This window comes from Rhinoderma darwinii, chromosome 7, assembly GCF_050947455.1.
Source record: "Rhinoderma darwinii isolate aRhiDar2 chromosome 7, aRhiDar2.hap1, whole genome shotgun sequence".
Taxonomy (NCBI): domain Eukaryota; kingdom Metazoa; phylum Chordata; class Amphibia; order Anura; family Rhinodermatidae; genus Rhinoderma; species Rhinoderma darwinii.
Window position 1 is genome coordinate 142,876,246 of NC_134693.1, and position 20,450 is coordinate 142,896,695.

The following is a 20,450-nucleotide window of genomic DNA, read 5'->3' on the forward strand; positions in this document are numbered from 1 at the left end:
ATGCAGACCCCAGACCAGACCCCTCAACTAATAGACCCCAGACCTGACCCCTCAACTAATACCGACCCCAGACCTGACCCCTCAACTAATATCGACCCCAGACCTGACCCCTCAAGTAATACAGACCCCAGACCAAACCCCTCAAGTAATACAGACCCCAGACCTGACCCCTCAACTAATACTGATCCCAGACCTGACCCCTCAACTAATACCGACCCCAGACCAGACCCCTCAACTAATAGACCCCACAACTAATACAGACCCCAGACATGACCCCTCAACTAATACCGACCCCAGACCTGACCCCTCAACTAATACAGACCCCAGACCAGACCCCTCAAGTAATACAGACCCCAGACCTGACCCCTCAACTAATACTGACCCCAGACCTGACCCCTCAACTAATACAGACCCCAGACCTGACCCCTCAACTAATACCGACCCCAGACCTGACCCCTCAACTAATGCAGACCCCAGACCTGACCCCTCAACTAATGCAGACCCCAGACCTGACCCCTCAACTAATGCAGACCCCAGACCTGACCCCTCTACTAATGCAGACCCCAGACCTGACCCCTCTACTAATGCAGACCCCAGACCTGACCCCTCTACTAATGCAGACCCCAGACCAGACCCCTCAACTAATAGACCCCAGAATACAGACCCCTGACCTGACCCCTCAACTAATGCCGACCCCAGACCTGACCCCTCAACTAATACCGACCCCAGACCTGACCCCTCAACTAATACCGACCCCAGACCTGACCCCTCAACTAATACCGACCCCAGACCTGACCCCTCAACTAACACCGACCCCAGACCTGACCCCTCAACTAATGCAGACCCCAGACCTGACCCCTCTACTAATGCAGACCCCAGACCAGACCCCTCAACTAATAGACCCCAGACCTGACCCCTCAACTAATACCGACCCCAGACCTGACCCCACAAATAATGCAGACCCCAGACCTGACCCCTCAACTAATGCAGACCCCAGACCTGACCCCTCAACTAATGCAGACCCCAGACCTGACCCCTCAACTAATGCAGACCCCAGACCTGACCCCTCTACTAATGCAGACCCCAGACCAGACCCCTCAACTAATAGACCCCAGACCTGACCCCTCAACTAATACCGACCCCAGACCTGACCCCTCAACTAATATCGACCCCAGACCTGACCCCTCAAGTAATACAGACCCCAGACCTGACCCCTCAACTAATACTGATCCCAGACCTGACCCCTCAACTAATACCGACCCCAGACCAGACCCCTCAACTAATACAGACCCCACAACTAATACAGACCCCAGACCTGACCCCTCAACTAATACCGACCCCAGACCTGACCCCTCAACTAATACCGACCCCAGACCTGACCCCTCAACTAATACCGACCCCAGACCTGACCCCTCAACTAATACCGACCCCAGACCTGACCCCTCAACTAATACCGACCCCAGACCTGACCCCTCAACTAATACCGACCCCAGACCTGACCCCTCAACTAATACCGACCCCAGACCTGACCCCTCAACTAATACCGACCCCAGACCTGACCCCTCAACTAATACCGACCCCAGACCTGACCCCTCAACTAACACCGACCCCAGACCTGACCCCTCAACTAATGCAGACCCCAGACCTGACCACTCTACTAATGCAGACCCCAGACCAGACCCCTCAACTAATAGACCCCAGACCTGACCCCTCAACTAATACCGACCCCAGACCTGACCCCTCAACTAATGCAGACCCCAGACCTGACACCTGAACTAATGCAGACCCCAGACCTGACCCCTGAACTAATGCAGACCCCAGACCTGACCCCTCAACTAATGCAGACCCCAGACCTGACCCCTCTACTAATGCAGACCCCAGACCAGACCCCTCAACTAATAGACCCCAGACCTGACCCCTCAACTAATACCGACCCCAGACCTGACCCCTCAACTAATACCGACCCCAGACCTGACCCCTCAAGTAATACAGACCCCAGACCAAACCCCTCAAGTAATACAGACCCCAGACCTGACCCCTCAACTAATACTGATCCCAGACCTGACCCCTCAACTAATACCGACCCCAGACCAGACCCCTCAACTAATACAGACCCCACAACTAATACAGACCCCAGACATGACCCCTCAACTAATACCGACCCCAGACCTGACCCCTCAACTAATACAGACCCCAGACCAGACCCCTCAAGTAATACAGACCCCAGACCTGACCCCTCAACTAATACTGACCCCAGACCTGACCCCTCAACTAATACAGACCCCAGACCTGACCCCTCAACTAATGCAGACCCCAGACCTGACCCCTCAACTAATGCAGACCCCAGACCTGACCCCTCTACTAATGCAGACCCCAGACCAGACCCCTCAACTAATAGACCCCAGAATACAGACCCCTGACCTGACCCCTCAACTAATACCGACCCCAGACCTGACCCCTCAACTAATACCGACCCCAGACCTGACCCCTCAACTAATACAGACCCCAGACCTGACCCCTCAACTAATACAGACCCCAGACCTGACCCCTCAACTAATACCGACCCCAGACCGAACCCCTCAACTAATGCAGACCCCAGACCTGACCCCTAAGCTAATACAGACCCCAGACCTGATGTGCATCCCGTCTCCTGGTTCTTGTAGTCTTAACTCGTGGGTGAGGAGCTGATGTCAGGACATTGCGGTGTCGCCCGGGAGTGAAGAAGACTTAGTATATTTTGAGGACACGGTACCGGGAGGTCTCCCGGGCGTTGCAGGAGGTCACCCGGGCGTTGCAGGAGGTCTCCCGGGCGTTGCAGGAGGTCTCCCGGGCGTTGCAGGAGGTCTCCCGGGCGTTGCAGGAGGTCTCCCGGGCGTTGCAGGAGGTCTCTCGGGCGTTACAGGAGGTCTCTCGGGCGTTACAGGAGGTCTCCCGGGCGTTGCAGGAGGTCTCTCGGGCGTTGCAGGAGGTCTCTCGGGCGTTGCAGGAGGTCTCCCGGGCGTTGCAGGAGGTCTCCCGGGCGTTGCAGGAGGTCTCCTGGACCCTACAGGTCTCCCGGGCGTTGCAGGAGGTCTCCCGGGCGTTGCAGGAGGTCTCCCGGGCGTTGCAGGAGGTCTCCCAGGCGTTACAGGAGGTCTCTCGGGCGTTACAGGAGGTCTCTCGGGCGTTGCAGGAGGTCTCCTGGACCCTACAGGTCTCCCGGGCGTTACAGGAGGTCTCCCGGGCGTTACAGGAGGTCTCCAGGGCGTTGCAGGAGGTCTCCCGGACTCTACAGGTCTTCCGGGCGTTACAGGAGGTCTCCCGGGCCCTACAGGTCTCCCAGGCGTTGCAGGAGGTCTCTCGGGCGTTACAGGAGGTCTCCCGGGCGTTACAGGAGGTCTCCCGGACGAGACCGGTGTTCGGACACTTTTGCTCACAAGTTAAAGGAGTTCTCCGGGACCTAAAAAAAGTAGAGTGAGAAGGAAAGAGGATAAAGTAAAAAAAAACAAGATAATCACCAGTTTAGTCCCCGCTGTCCAGCGCCGCCGCTCCGGGGGTCCCCCTGCAGGGATCGTGCCGTTCTCATTGGATCTCCGCTGAGGACTGTGATTGGCTGTAGCGATCACGTACATGAAGTCAACCGGGAACGGCGGGACCACCAGAGCGGGGGACGGAGCACAACATTGTTTTCATTTTCTCCACTTTCCTGCTCCCAGACAACCCCTATAATTCCCTTCTATGAAGTGTGTGGGACATTAGATTGTGAGCTCCTGGGGACAGTGACTGGTGTGAATCTCTGGTCACCGCTGCGGTAAACGTTGGCGCTATATAATCAACAGGAAATAAACGCTCTCAACCAGGAACCACAAGTCCCAGCATTGTGTGTTACCCTGGACCACTTGTCCCCAACCTGTTACTTCCCAGCTGTTGAAAAACTACAATTCTCATCATCCTCTGTCAGAGCATGCTGGGAGTTGTAGTTGGGGAACACTAACCTAGACTATGACCATCTGCAGAGCTTGCTGAGAGTTGTAGTTGGGTGAAACCGGTCTAGACTATGACAATCTACACGCATGCTGGGAGTTGTAGTCGGGGACGCTGTTCTAGACTGTGATCAGCTGCAGGGCATGCTGGGATTGATCGTTCCACATGACAAGCCGAGCCCCAGGTTCCCCCTCCCGCAATGCATGCTGGGATTTCTAGTCCTATATTAGATCTAGGTACTGGCACAAACGGAAGTGACGACATTACTGCTCTGCCGGAGTATCCTGACTTCCGCTCAACTCAGTAACCTAGCAACGCGTCGTCCGTTAACCACGCCCTTACGCTTTTCAGCCTATCAATTTGGAGGCGGCTGGAGAGGCGCTCTAAATCCTTAACCTCTTCGTTCCCGTACGGCGGCAGCCTCTACTACAGATCAGTGAGGAGAGCGGTTGCGGAGGTGCGGGAAGGGTTAACAGGGACAGGGCGGCAGATTCGTAGTCGCAGTCTGGGCCGTGAGCTGTGGACATTGCGGAGAGGACAGGACACGACACTGAGCGCCCAGCACCATGGAGCTGCCGGTAAGCGCTGCCTAGAGGTCATTATATCATGCAGGGAGAGGACTACAACTCCCAGCAGACACTACCATCACGTCATGTGCCATTGTGTTATACTGAGAGTTGTAGTTCCACAGATATGAATCTCTACCTGTCGTGTCTTATTACGAGAGTGTGATCCATCCTTATACTGCTTAACCCCCAGTGTATACATCACCTATTTTTGGTTGTACCGGACCCCCCCCTCACACTGTCTGGTACGTTCCCAGCCACCCATTGCAGGGCTGTATCCCAATAAATACCCCGCTTCTTATTCAACCCCCCCATATACTGCCTGGCATGTCACCTGTCATTCAGGAGTCTGGGAAAGCTGGGTGACCGTCTCTTGTAATAGCAGCCAAATTAATCATCTCCAGCTTACCTAGAAACAGAATCCAGACCAGGGCTGAGATGAGCGGCGAGATCTTCATGTCCTCATCTAGGATCCGGAGATCCCTGTAATCATTTATAATGTGCAGCGGACCCCTAAAAACAGAGTCCTGACCCCCCGATCACCCTGATCAGATCTGTAGGAACCAAGTGCTGACTGATGATCAGGTTTAATGTTCCAGTAATGTCTGACTCTTCTCAGGAGGATCCTTCCCTGGAGCGCAACTTTAAAGGACACAGAGACACCGTCACCAGCGTGGACTTCAACCCCAACATGAAGCAGATCGGTGAGAGACGTGGAAACTGCATTACATGTGGCCCCAGTCATCCCTCATCTCCACCATACAGGTTACATATAGAATCAAATCCAAAAACAACAGTCACTGTATACATTACATATAATACTCCAGAGCTGCACTCACTATTCTGCTGGTGGAGTCACTGTGTACATACATTACATTACTTATCCTGTACTGATCCTGAGTTACATCCTGTATTATACTCCAGAGCTGCACTCACTATTCTGCTGGTGGAGTCACTGTGTACATACATGACATTACTTATCCTGTACTGATCCTGAGTTACATCCTGTATTATACTCCAGAGCTGCACTCACTATTCTGCTGGTGGAGTCACTGTGTACATATATTACATTACTTATCCTGTACTGATCCTGAGTTATATCCTGTATTATACTCCAGAGCTGCACTCACTATTCTGCTGGTGGAGTCACTCTGTACATACATTACTTATCCTGTACTGATCCTGAGTTACATCCTGTATTATACGCCAGAGCTGCACTCACTATTCTGCTGGTGGAGTCACTGTGTACATACATTACATTACTTATCCTGTGCTGATGCCGAGTTATATCCTGTATTATACTCCAGAGCGGCACTCACTATTCTGCTGGTGGAGTCACTGTGTACATACATTACTGATCCTGAGTTACATCCAGTATTATACTCCAGAGCTGCACTCACTATTCTGCTGGTGGAGTCACTGTGTACATTACATATAATACCCCAGAGCTGCACTCACTATTCTGCTGGTGGAGTCACTGTGTACATACATTACTTATCCTGTACTGATCCGGAGTTATATCCTGTGTGATACTCCAGAGCTGCACTCACTATTCTGCTGGTGGAGTCACTGTGTACATACATTACATTACTTATCCTGTACTGATCCTGAGTTACATCCTGTATTATACTCCAGAGCTGCACTCACTATTCTGCTGCTGGAGTCATTGTGTACATACATTACATTACTTATCCTGTACTGATCCTGAGTTATATCCTGTATTATACTCCAGAGCTGCACTCACTATTCTGCTGGTGGAGTCACTGTGTACATACATTACATTACTTATCCTGTACTGATCCTGAGTTACATCCTGTATTATACTCCAGAGCTGCACTCACTATTCTGCTGGTGGAGTCACTGTGTACATACATTACATTACTTATCCTGTACTGATCCTGAGTTACATCCTGTATTATACTCCAGAGCTGCACTCACTATTCTGCTGGTGGAGTCACAGTGTACATACATTACATTACTTATCCTGTACTGATCCTGAGTTACATCCTGTATTATACTCCAGAGCTGTACTCACTATTCTGCTGGTGGAGTCACTGTGTACATACATTACATTACTTATCCTGTACTGATCCTGAGTTACATCCTGTATTATACTCCAGAGCTGCACTCACTATTCTGCTGCTGGAGTCATTGTGTACATACATTACATTACTTATCCTGTACTGATCCTGAGTTACATGCTGTATTATACTGCAGAGCTGCACTCACTATTCTGCTGGTGGAGTCACTGTGTACATACATTACATTACTTATTCTGTACTGATCCTGAGTTACATCCTGTATTATACTCCAGAGCTGCACTCACTATTCTGCTGGTGGAGTCACTGTGTACATACATCACATTACTTATCCTGTACTGATCCTGAGTTATATCCTGTATTATACTCCAGAGCTGCACTCACTATTCTGCTGGTGGAGTCACTGTGTACATACATTACATTACTTATTCTGTACTGATCCTGAGTTACATCCTGTATTATACTCCAGAGCTGCACTCACTATTCTGCTGGTGGAGTCACTGTGTACATACATTGCATTACTTATCCTGTACTGATCCTGAGTTACATCCTGTATTATACTCCAGAGCTGCACTCACTATTCTGCTGGTGGAGTCACTGTGTACATACATTACTTATCCTGTACTGATCCTGAGTTACATCCTTTATTATCCTCCAGAGCTGCACTCACTATTCTGCTGGTGGAGTCACTGTGTACATACATTACATTACTTATCTTGTACTGATCATGAGTTACATCCTGTATTATACTCCAGAGCTGCACTCACTATTCTGCTGGTGGAGTCACTGTGTACATACATTACATTACTGATCCCTGTACTGATCCTGAGTTACATCCTGTATTATACTCCAGAGCTGCACTCACTATTCTGCTGGTGGAGTCACTGTGTACATACATTACATTACTTATCCTGTACTGATCCGGAGTTATATCCTGTATTATACTCCAGAGCTGCACTCACTATTCTGCTGGTGGAGTCACTGTGTATATACATTACATTACTTATCCTGTACTGATCCTGAGTTATATCCTGTATTATACTCCAGAGCTGCACTCACTATTCTGCTGGTGGAGTCACTGTGTACATACATTACATTACTTATCCTGTACTGATCCTGAGTTATATCCTGCATTATACTCCAGAGCTGCACTCTTGATATGCGCTCAGTTTTGCTATAGAACACACAGCTGGAGATTCTTAGAGGGGATATTGGGGTAAAATAACTTGCGCGGACTGTGGGCTGGTGACCGGTTTGGGGTTGTCGTGGGGTCGTTCTCCGTTTGCAGTCATGTAATTGCGTTGCTATGGTTCCAGCCAGCGGCTCCATGGACTCGTGTGTGATGATCTGGAACATGAAGCCTCAGATGCGGGCGTATCGCTTTGTGGGCCACAAGGACGCAGTGATGTCTGTGGAGTTCTCACCCTCCGGGCATCTTCTCGCTTCAGCCTCCAGGGATAAGACCGTCCGTCTCTGGGTCCCCAGTGTGTGAGTATTGGGGGTTGTAGTGATAAATTGTGAAGTGAGGATGGGCTCACACGTTCATTACAAGGGGGTTGTAGTTGCTTTATAAGATGTTGTACTTTTTCAATTCCTCACTATTTTCTAGACCTCTGCTTGCTGTCACTGAAGGAGAACCTTTTATTTTTTTTATATCCAGAGGCTAAAAACCTGACCTAATTTTGTTTTTTAACAGCTGAGAGTTTGCTACAATTGTATCCAGTCTAGACAATCCTTGACGAGCAAAATACATTAACAGCAGACACTTTTGTTACAATGTATCAGTGCAGGTAAAATGTATCCGCCTGCAATACTGGCTCACAGAGGATTGTCTAGAAGTGTTAGGTCTGGAAGAGTTTTTAGCCTTTTGATGTCAATAATAATGTTCACTGACAGCAAGCAGAGATCTTGAAACTATTAAGGAGCTGAAACAAGAAGTAAATTAGAAAAGTGTCCGTGGTTGATGTTGTACAATGATTGAGCTGATTTTACTTAACGCTCTAGAATCCCCTTCAAACGCGGAAATAACTGCGGATATTTGGTTCTGGTAAAAGGAAGCTCCATCGCGCTATTCCGCTCTTCTAAAATAGCGGAACATCGCAGCAGAGAGCGCATCTCGTACTCAGAGCTTTGCTTTGTGGTTCTCAATTGAGAAAAAAAAAGTTTTCTGAAAAAATGTTTGAACAGTTCTGTGCTGGAGATGACGTCACTGCAGGGGGAGACTGCTGAGCTCTACTCCCCCTGGTGGCAGGTTTCAGTAATGCAGCTAGCAGTTCACCAGACAGATCTATGTAATGTCCCGTGCACACAACCGTGTTTTTGAGCCGTGATTACGGACCCGTTCATTTCTATGGGCTACGGACACTTTTCCGTATTTTTACGGATGGGTGTCCGTTCCGTAGAAACGATCCGTAAAATATAGAACATTCTTGTCAGTAATGGCGGCGCGGACTCCCCATAGAAGTCTATGGACGCGTCTGTAATTACGGAAGCCGTGTTAGGCGACGCCAGGTTTGTAGCTGTCGCACATCATTTGTGGTCTTCTTTTTGCGGATCCGTACATACAGATGCACTACGGACCTTATTTGCGGAATCGTTGTGGATGACTACGGATCCGTATTTACGGATGGATGAAAATACGGTCGTGTGCATGGGGCTTAAGAGAGAGCATTTATATATTACACCGCTGCTTCGTAATCACATCTCCCGTGCCGCTGAACAGTCCGATTGTCCTCGAGGCACCACATGGTTGCGGCTGCCGCTCTTTTTCAGCACTAAAGTGGCCGTCTGATCCGGACCATCCTTCCAAGCAGAGTTTTAAGGGCTCGTCCACACGTAACGGAATTGCGGATGAAAAATACGCAGCAGAATACAGAAGCAGCAAAGTGGATGAGATTTAACAAGTAGTAAAATTTCCGAGCAGAAATTCACCTGCCCTGTGTATTTTTCAGACTGAAGCACGTCAATTCCTGCTGCGGAAAGTGTCCAGAATTGCTGCGTTTTTCAAAGGAGACGTCTCCATCCCCCAACATAGAGAAAAACGCCGCAAAATCCGCACCATTTTCTGCAGCAAATCCGTTACGTGTGGACGAGCCCTAAAGGTAATCGCTGGATAATCATCTACTCCACGTGTATTATGAACCCCAAGTTACAGAGACTTTGTTCTATGGTAAGAAGTTCCGGCAGACGTCCCTCCGAGTTTATCCAAGAAATAATATTGACGGCCGACCCTTAGAATAAGTTATTGATGTGTGATCTGTGGGTGTCTGACCCTCCCAAACGCCACGATCAGCAAAGTGAAGAGGCAGTGACACTCACCAGACGGCTGTGACCTCTTCAGTACCGGACCCAGCGCCTTTTGTGTCCGTGCTGCAGTGGCGGATCTCAGTACCAGACACCGCTGCATAGTTTTGTTATAACAAGCGTCTTACCTGCCCCCCAGTCTGCAGGACATTGAAGTCTTTGTGCAGCTATAAGAGTAAGTGGAAAAAAAAGAGGAAACGGGGGAAAAAAATGAGGAGAGAGCAGTGTCTAGGCGCTTCTATGAATCCTGGGTGACTCTGTGACCAGATAATCACTAGAAATGGCTGTGTTCATTACTTCTTAGAGCCAGTTACACGGGTAAGAAGATGTCCGGCTGATCGGGAAAGAAAAAAACATCTTACTGTGACTGGAGATCTGCGCTCCCTGCAGGATTGATCGGCCACGGCTGCTCCAACAAGCCTTGTACTTCCCATACAGAGCAGACACAAGCAATCAATTCTGCACGGAGCTCATATAAAGACACAATGTCGTTGTCTTCTCCCCGTGTTCAGTGTTTGGAGACTGAATCCTCATATTAGTGTGTTGGACCGCCAGCTGCTATATTTGTGGGCGGATCATCACGAGTGGTGGGTGGGATTTGCGGGTTACTTTGTATTTGTATCTTTAAAATTGTTAAATATAAACTATTTGTTAACATTTTTCATATTTGTGACTTTGTTTTCCAGAAAAGGAGAATCGACCGTGTTTAAAGCCCACACCGGCACAGTGCGGAGCGTCAGCTTCTCTGGCGATGGGCAGTCTCTGGTCACCGCGTCCGACGACAAGACAGTCAAAGTGTGGACGGTTCACAGGCAAAAGTTCCTCTTCTCTCTAAACCAGCACATAAACTGGGTTCGCTGTGCCAAGTAAGTGCTGCATAATATAGACATGACCCCCCCACTATACATATTAGACACATCCATTATCCCATGTCTGTGAGTATAGCCCGGCCACCTCGCAGGTTGTCACAGCCCCGCCCCCGTTATCACTAAGTGGTCATCTGATCGGTTTTAGCTCTAAAGCTGCCCTTCCTTTTTACATGGGGTCAGAAAGCTTTGACCGATGTCCGCCATTTTGGAGGCGATAGGCAGCGGTGTCTGGTCACCCAGTCACTGGGCATAGATCAGAGTCTATAAAAAAAACTGTCTGACCTCATGATTACCACTCCCATAGTCACGTCTTTGCACCTTCTGTGCTGCTTGGATTAGTACACTAGAAAAATGCAGCTCTACAGTGAGGGAGGAACGGCCACATGACAGCCCACATCCGCTATGAAACATATTGTGGGGGAACATTTACTTTAATTTGGGGCGAGACATCCGTAGCTCTGACCCCGATCTCTCCTCCTCCAGGTTCTCACCAGATGGACGGCTGATCGTGTCCGCCAGCGACGACAAAACCATAAAACTGTGGGACAAGACCAGTCGGGAGTGCACGCATTCATTCTGTGAACATGGCGGGTGAGGACGTATTCATGACTAGGGTCCCTTCAGACTGCGGGGGCCCCGACACAGAAGCTGGAACTGAACTGCTGTCCCCAATGGATATTAAAGAGGTTTTCTGTTCCTGGGTCTCATGATGCCGAGCCGCGTAACCCAACCCCCCACCCCCATATCACGTCTAAGCATTTACATACCGATAAACGGACCCCCTCCCTGATGAGGAATATTGGTAAAAGGAGGTTTCCCATTTTAATCAGAAAAGTTGTACAACTTTCTAATATGTTTTGTTTCAATTCCTCACCATTTTCAAGATCTATGCTTGTTGTCAGTGACTGTGACAATTCATATTTACACCCAGGGACTGAAAACCTTTCCAGATTTAATACTTTCAGAGCTGGGGGTTTGTTACAATTGCATCCAGCCTGAGCAGTTCTCTGTGTGCTAAACAGCCTGGGCTCCAGATGGATAGACTTTATCTGCCCTGCAACATTGTAACAAACTATCAGGTCAGGAGCGAGACTTGTCTGCTGATGTATTTAGCTTATAGTTGATTGTCTAGACTAAATACAATTGTAACAAACCCTCAGCTGTGAGGTTTTCAGCCTCTGGATGTAAACAAAATTTTTCCTGTTCACTGACAGTAATCGGATGTCTTGAAATTGAAACAAAATACATTATAAATCCCTTCTGCCCGCTACAGGGTGTTGACATTTTGGCAGATCTCCTTATGACAGAACCAATCATGCAGCCTGAAGACTCTGCCATACAGATCAATAGAATACTGCCCCCTAGAGGGCCCCCTGGAATATGCCATTTGCCTGTCTGACTACCCTGGACTAAAGTTTCAGGAAACCTGTTATTTATTAGCGATACGTTGAGCCGCTCGTGTGCTTTGTGCTCCAGGTTTGTGAACTTCGTGGACTTTCACCCCAGCGGGACCTGCGTGGCGGCGGCGGCCACTGACAACACCGTGAAAGTGTGGGATATCCGGATGAACAAACTCATCCAACATTACCAAGGTATCGTGTCCTGCAGCCGAGGGTCCCCGGTCCTCCCCACCTGCAGCTCCATTAACTTCATTTGTACATAGGGCATCTATTATTGAGCTGGTTGCCATGGGAAACAGTCAGTAAGCCTGTTGGCAGACACCGCTCCGACAGCCTAATTTAAAGCGGCATACACGGCGACAGACTGCACTAAATGGAACGACTCCCCATGTGGAAGAACAGTTTAATCGTTCTAGACCACGTGGTTAAGTGACCGACAAGAAAAATGTCATTCACGTCTCCATCCTCCATTCGTTGGACGGTTGTTTCTGGCTCCGTGTACACTGGGTTTTGGCCACATCTGTAAAGCTCCCGGCCCGTACCCTAAACGTGTCCATCAGCCCGACGGAGGCCAACAGTGCGTGTTTTTGGCGTCCGTCAGGCTGGTTTATGTCGGTTTACCTCTTGTATGGAGGATGTAATCGCGTAGTCGACAAACTCTACTATCGCTTATCCGATCCTTTAAAAAAACGTATACGGCACGGTACACAACGTGGGAGTCTATATGGCCCTGTATTGCACACCTCACATGTATATGTTTATGAGCTTTTCATTAGCCGTTCATCACATATGCAGTAAACTGATGCCGAACAACGGCACCCATCATCCGTAGATTATATTGGTGTCCATTTCTCGTATTCTTCATGCGCGTTCATGACGTTCGCTGTTATACTCTATGGTGCCGATGTCCGCGTTACTTCCTCACAGTCTTTGTTTATCGTATATATTTGGAGCTTTTCCCGGCGTATACGATAAACATAATGCGCACAGAGCCAACAATACACAGTTTTTGGGGGGTCGGGAGGGTCTTTTTTCTAATCCACGAGAGCACAGGAATCATTTGATGTTGCCGTCCCTTTAAATGGCGTGTTGCGTGTACCGGCCGTGCTGCGGGAAGATACGGAGCGCGGTTTTAGCGGAGTCGCTGTGATGAGGCCGGCGCCTCGTGTTCTCCTGACAAGACCTGAAATCAGAACTGAATCCTCAAGGAAAACCCCACATGACACGTGACCCATTTACATCAATACTTGCAACCTGGAGCCCTCAAGTTGTGAAACTACAACTCCCAGCATGCACCGACAGTCTGCAGCTTTAAAAGCATGCTGGGACTTGTAGTTTCCCGGCTTTATACTGATAGTAGAACCATTAGACCTCAGTCACAATATATAAGGATATGTCGGCTTTCCCAGACTCCTGGACAGCACGGCTATAATGGGACACGTCCTCCGCCCCGTGTATCTGTTTCTGGGTGACCACCAATATGGCGGCTATTACAGCTCGAGAAGGGGGTAATCACCCAGCTTTCTTAGAGCCCTGAATGGCAAGTCTTCCTAGTTACACAATCATCGTCCCTCGTTACTCTATCGCTGTATAAAGATTTGCCATTCAGGACTTTAGAAAAGCGATAACCCCGTTGGAAGCTGTAATGGCGGCTATATTGGACATCACCCAACTCTCCCAGGACCAGATATGACTAAGAAACTGCAGAGTAGAGTTTGTAATGAGTTGACACGGAGGACGATTCCAGGATTTCTGTTTCTAGGGGATTCCCGGCCCCCTCCTCGCCCGCAGCGTGGACTGATGACGGACTGTGGTGACGGACTGTCCTCTTGTCTTGCAGTGCACAGCGGGGACTGTGATGACGGACTGTCCTCTTGTCTTGCAGTGCACAGCGGGGACTGTGATGACGGACTGTCCTCTTGTCTTGCAGTGCACAGCGGGGACTGTGGTGACGGACTGTCCTCTTGTCTTGCAGTGCACAGCGGGGACTGTGATGACGGACTGTCCTCTTGTCTTGCAGTGCACAGCGGGGACTGTGATGACGGACTGTCCTCTTGTCTTGCAGTGCACAGCGGGGACTGTGGTGACGGACTGTCCTCTTGTCTTGCAGTGCACAGCGGGGACTGTGGTGACGGACTGTCCTCTTGTCTTGCAGTGCACAGCGGGGACTGTGGTGACGGACTGTCCTCTTGTCTTGCAGTGCACAGCGGGGACTGTGGTGACGGACTGTCCTCTTGTCTTGCAGTGCACAGCGGGGCAGTGAACTCGCTCTCCTTCCACCCCTCGGGTAATTATCTCATCACATCGTCCAACGACTCCACCCTGAAGATCCTGGACTTACTGGAGGGTCGGCTCCTGTACACGCTGCACGGGCATCAGGTGAGCACCGAGTTTATTAAAGGGCCGGTGTCCAGTCTGATGTCACGAAAGCTTCATCAATGTGTAATGAATAGTTCCTCAGCATTGTCAGGAACTCTGCTTTCTGTTAGTGAATGGAAACTTTATTTACAGCATCATACATATATTATTTGCAGGGGGCAGTGACTTGTGTCAAGTTCTCCAGGGAAGGACAGCTCTTCGCGTCTGGAGGGTCTGATGAACAAGTGAGTTGTGTCTGTGTGTCTGCGCGTGACTCATACCTGGTGTAGTGACTAGTTGTGTGTGTGTGTGTGCGGCTCATACCTGGTGTAGTGACGTGTGTGTGTGTGTTTGTGCGGCTCATACCTGGTGTAGTGACGTGTGTGTTTCTGAGGCTCATACCTGGTGTAGTGACTAGTTGTGTGTGTGTGTGTGTGCGCAGCTCATACCTGGTGTTGTGACTAGTTCTGTGTGTGTGTGTGTGTGTGCGCAGCTCATACCTGGTGTAGTGACTAGTTGTGTGTGCGCAGCTCATACCTGGTGTAGTGACTAGTTGTGTGTGTGTGTGTGTGTGTGTGTGTGTGTGCGCGCAGCTCATACCTGGTGTAGTGACTAGTTGTGTGTGTGTGTGTGTGTGTTTGTGTGTGTGCGCGCGCGCAGCTCATACCTGGTGTAGTGACTAGTTGTGTGTGTCTGTCTCACCCAGACTCTCGCTCATATTCCTTCTGTTCTGCAGATTATGGTCTGGAAAACAAACTTTGATTCCTCCACGTACAGCGACGTCCTGAAACACCAGAGGCGAGACGTGTTCCTGAACGGCGCAGATTCCAAAACATGCAGCGCCCTCCTCCACCCCCCGTACACAGCAGAGCCGGCACATGAGGGGGTAAGGTCTCGTATATCGGTAGTGGAGTCTCTATATGAAGTGCGGAGTGTACGGCGCGGACGATGAGGGAAGGTGTGGGGGCTCCGGCCTCCATGTCCTGCAGTCACCGCTCCATTCAAATAGGGGACAATTTTAGCCTCGTTCACACTGAGTTTTTCCGCAGAGTTTTTCACTCGCGCCCATTGAGTGCTACGGGCAAAAAACTATGCGAAATACGCTTCTCTGCCTCCCATTGATGTCAATGGGAGGCCAGAGGCGTAAACGCGCGAAGATAGGTCATGTCGCTTCTTTTTCCTGCGAGATGGTTTTACCGCTCGCGGGAGAAAACCGCCCCCGCCTTCCATTGAAATCAATGGGTGGCATTTTCGGCCGGTTTTTGACGAGTTTTGCGGAGCGGTTTCCACTCCAAAAGGCTTGTCAAAATACTCCGTGTGAACAGGGCCTTCCGTAATCACTGGCGGTCCCAGCAGTCACACCCACAGCGCTGGTACAATTCTCACGTCCTGGGGGCAGATGATACATTTGTTTTTGAGGGACGACCCCTTTAATATTTCAGTTTGAACTAAATTCTCTCTCCCCTACAAGTCCGTGTTCTGCATTTTCCATCAGTCTGATAATCCAGCGCCTCTCCGGTCCCATCCATGTTGGATTAATGGAATTTGACTGTATTATCCGGCACGTTTGTAGAAGTTGCAATGTCTGTTAATGATTATACTGGGGGGTAAAGGTCGGGTGACCCCAGGTTTGTAGATGAGCAGGGTTGTCTCTTGTGGCGCGCTCCACCAGTGAGATGTGCCGGCTATGATGGACTTGACCTTCGGGCACTAGTTTTCACGCTCTGTACAGCTGTCACGGTGCGGACGGCGGCCATGTTTTTGTATTATAAGTGACCTGGTTTCTTACGTTCCCAGCATGCACTGCAAGCTCCTCGCCACCCCATGGTCGGTGCAGAAGACCGGAGCAGCCCCGTCCCACCCAGGGCCCGATCTACCGACCCACCAAAATCCCAAGCCGATGATTACAACATGCGAAATGTCGCCAACACCCTGGAGCACATCGTTGGACAGTTAGACATCCTTACTCAGGTACGACTCGCCCTGCGCCGGGTGACGGCCTCTATAGGTACCGTCATGGCGGCCACAGTCATGTTTATAAACGGCCCCCGATCCTCGTATAATCTGATATTTCTCTCTCGCAGACTGTGGGGATTTTAGAGCAAAGACTTTCTCTGACTGAAGACAAACTGAGGGAATGTATGGACAGGCAGGTGAAGCGGCCCGGCGCCGATACGTGATGTCCGCGGGGACGGCCGGCGCCGATACATGATATCCGTGGGGACGGACGGCGCCGCTGCTCCTGTACAATACTGGTGTGTGTTGAGTTTTTTTTCTGTTATTTTTATTGTAAATATTAAATACTTTAATAAAAAACCATTGCGTCCGGCGCTGATCGCCGTTGTTACGAGGACACGTTACTACTGAAACGATTTCCACATCCGCAGCAACACGTCCATTTCTACATTTCTGGTTTGCGGTTTTACAACTCGAAGAGGAAGTTTCTTGTTACATCGTTGATAAATTGTGTGTAACTTCCACATCGCAACGACTCCCCTCCCCCACCCCGACGTGGACGCTGAAGAAAAGGAAGTTTCACCTTTGGAAACACTTTATGTGGCTTTTATGTAAGTAAAGCAAAATCATTGTAATAGCAAAAAAGTTTTGCAAATTAAATTCATAGTTACGTTAGAATGAAAAAAGACCCCGATCCATGAAGTCCAAAACTTCTCAATCCATTACCCAGCATTCATTGCTAGATCAGTTATAACCCTCAATGCAATTTGTCAGTAAATAATAATCTGACCTTTTCTTACATGCGGACATAATATCTGCCATCACTACCTCTTGGGGTCAGGTTTTCCATAGTTTGACTTCTCTAACTGTAAAGAATCCTTTCCTATATTGGTGTCTGAAACGTCTTTCTTCCACACGCAATGAATGTCCCCTGGTCCTGTGTAGAGAAGGAACAGATCATGTGCCAGTTCTCTGTATTGACCTCACATATATTTATACATGTTAATAAGATCCCTTCTAAGACGTCTTCTTTCCAAGCTGAACAAACCCAATATCTCCAGCCTTTCATTGTAAGAGACCCCCTCCCACCCCATGTAATGATCTCGTATTATACTCCAGAGCTGCACTCACTATTCTGCTGGTGGAGTCACTGTGTACACACATTACATTACTTATCCTGTACTGATCCTGAGTTACATCCTGTATTATACTCCAGAGCTGCACTCACTATTCTGCTGGTGCAGTCACTGTGTACATACATTACATTACTTATCCTGTACTGATCCGGAGTTACATCCTGTATTATACTCCAGAGCTGCACTCACTATTCTGCTGGTGGAGTCACTGTGTACATACATTACATTACTTATCCTGTACTGATCCTGAGTTACATCCTGTATTATACTCCAGAGCTGCACTCACTATTCTGCTGGTGGAGTCACTGTGTACATACATTACTTATCCTGTACTGATCCTGAGTTATATCCTGTATTATACTCCAGAGCTGCACTCACTATTCTGCTGGTGGAGTCACTGTGTACAGTACTTATCCTGAGTTACATCATGTATTATACTCCAGAGCTGCAGTCACTATTCTGCTGGTGGAGTCACTGTGTACATACATTACTTATCCTGTACTGATCCTGAGTTATATCCTGTATTATTCTCCAGAGCTGCACTCACTATTCTGCTGGTGGAGTCACTGTGTACATACATTACATTACTTATCCTGTACTGATCCTGAGTTATATCCTGTATTATTCTCCAGAGCTGCACTCACTATTCTGCTGGTGGAGTCACTGTGTACATACATTACATTACTGATCCTGTACTGATCCTGAGTTATATCCTGTATTATACTCCAGAGCTGCACTCACTATTCTGCTGGTGGAGTCACTGTGTACATACATTACATTACTTATCCTGCACTGATCCTGAGTTACATCCTGTATTATACTCCAGAGCTGCACTCACTATTCTGCTGGTGGAGTCACTGTGTACATACATTACATTACTTATCCTGTACTGATCCTGAGTTACATCCTGTATTATACTCCAGAGCTGCAGTCACTATTCTGCTGGTGGAGTCACTGTGTACATACATTACTTATCCTGTACTGATCCTGAGTTATATCCTGTATTATTCTCCAGAGCTGCACTCACTATTCTGCTGGTGGAGTCACTGTGTACATACATTACATTACTTATCCTGTACTGATCCTGAGTTATATCCTGTATTATACTCCAGAGCTGCACTCACTATTCTGCTGGTGGAGTCACTGTGTACATACATTACATTACTTATCCTGTACTGATCCTGAGTTATATCCTGTATTATTCTCCAGAGCTGCACTCACTATTCTGCTGGTGGAGTCACTGTGTACATACATTACATTACTGATCCTGTACTGATCCTGAGTTATATCCTGTATTATACTCCAGAGCTGCACTCACTATTCTGCTGGTGGAGTCACTGTGTACATACATTACATTACTTATCCTGCACTGATCCTGAGTTACATCCTGTATTATACTCCAGAGCTGCACTCACTATTCTGCTGGTGGAGTCACTGTGTACATACATTACATTACTTATCCTGGACTGATCCTGAGTTATATCCTGTATTATACTCCAGAGCTGCACTCACTATTCTGCAGGTGTAGTCACTGTGTACATACATTACATTACTTATCCTGTACTGATCCTGAGTTACATCCTGTATTATACTCCAGAGCTACACTCACTATTCTGCTGCTGGAGTCACTGTGTACATACATTACATTACTTATCCTGCACTGCTCCTGACTTACATCCTGTATATTCTCCAGAGTTGCACTCATTCTGCAGCTTCAGAGCTGAAATCTTAAGTCATTCCTTGCTTGTTCTGGTGGGTTGCATTCTGGGAAGCGCTTATAATGTAGGAAAAATTAACTGCCCCCTCCATTATAAGAGCTAAACTGTTAGGAGGTGTCTGCCCACAAGAATGCTGATTGTTTATAATAATAATCAGTAGAATAGTGAGCGCAGCTCTGGAGTATATAGCATTATGGCTCCTGTTATAAACAATATCTACGATGCCAGTGTGAACATAACCTACGACGGCTGTAATACGGGTGCATTGTAGCGTTCCTCTTATTTTGGAGTGTGCGAGCCTCGTATTACGTACCAAAATACACTTGGAATAAACCAGCAAACAATTTCCCATTTATTTCAAAAGAAAATCCAGCGCTGTTCACATGGTGCTTTTATGCTGCTGAATTTAAAAAAAATGCCTCGTAAAAAGCAGCAGCGCGTCACGTCCTGAGGAGCTTCAGAGATGATTTTCCATTGACGCTACAAAAAAATGCCTCAAAACAAACATAAAACGAAATAAATTTTTGTTTTCAGGGTCAAAAACGCCTTGAAATTTTCAGCTACTTTTTGTACATCCCCCAAAATGTGCAGCACCTAGACCTGTGTTCACACAGAACATTACATATTTCATGCTATCCCCCGGATTATGACATTATATCCCCCGGATTATTACATTATATTCCCCGGATTATTACATTATATTTTCTATCCCCCGGATTATTACATTATATTCCCCGGATTATTACATTATATTCCCCGGATTATTACATTATATTTTCTATCCCCCGGATTATTACATTATAGTCCCCGGATTATTACATTATATTCCCCGGATTATTACATTATATTTTCTATCCCCCGGATTATTACATTATATTCCCCGGATTATTACATTATATTTTCTATCCCCCGGATTATTACATTATAGCCCCCGGATTATGACATTATATTCCCCGGATTATTACTTTATATCCCCCGGATTATGACATTATATTTTCTATCCCCCGGATTATTACATTATATTCCCCGGATTATTACTTTATATCCCCCGGATTATGACATTATATTTTCTATTCCCCGGATTATTACATTATATTCCCCGGATTATTACATTATATTTTCTATCCCCCGGATTATTACAT

General features: G+C 48.0%; 1 protein-coding gene across 2 annotated transcripts; it reads left to right on the forward strand.

Annotated features, from left to right (window-relative positions):
* The first annotated feature begins 4,286 nt into the window (after positions 1–4,286).
* Positions 4,287–16,828, forward strand: POC1A (POC1 centriolar protein A). Of its 2 annotated transcripts, XM_075831921.1 has the most exons (11): positions 4,287–4,541; positions 5,149–5,233; positions 7,885–8,056; positions 10,558–10,737; positions 11,224–11,331; positions 12,217–12,332; positions 14,386–14,519; positions 14,675–14,743; positions 15,235–15,384; positions 16,296–16,469; positions 16,583–16,828. In XM_075831921.1, the coding sequence occupies exons 1-11, from the start codon at positions 4,530–4,532 to the stop codon at positions 16,676–16,678; spliced, it is 1,296 nt and encodes a 431-aa protein (XP_075688036.1). In that variant the 5' UTR covers positions 4,287–4,529; the 3' UTR covers positions 16,679–16,828. The 2 variants fall into 2 exon arrangements, with proteins under 2 accessions (XP_075688036.1, XP_075688035.1); XM_075831920.1 differs by lacking the exon at positions 4,287–4,541 and having other exon boundaries at positions 5,131–5,233.
* The last annotated feature ends 3,622 nt before the right edge of the window (positions 16,829–20,450 follow it).

Bases quoted from the DNA above. Each gene is read 5' to 3' on its own strand.
- POC1A (XM_075831920.1), top strand. From the start codon at position 5,131: ATGTCTGACTCTTCTCAGGAGGATCCTTCCCTGGAGCGCAACTTTAAA. The intron at 11,332-12,216 runs GTGAGGACGTAT...TTTGTGCTCCAG, and splicing joins TCATTCTGTGAACATGGCGG to GTTTGTGAACTTCGTGGACT. The intron at 16,470-16,582 runs GTACGACTCGCC...TCTCTCTCGCAG, and splicing joins AGTTAGACATCCTTACTCAG to ACTGTGGGGATTTTAGAGCA.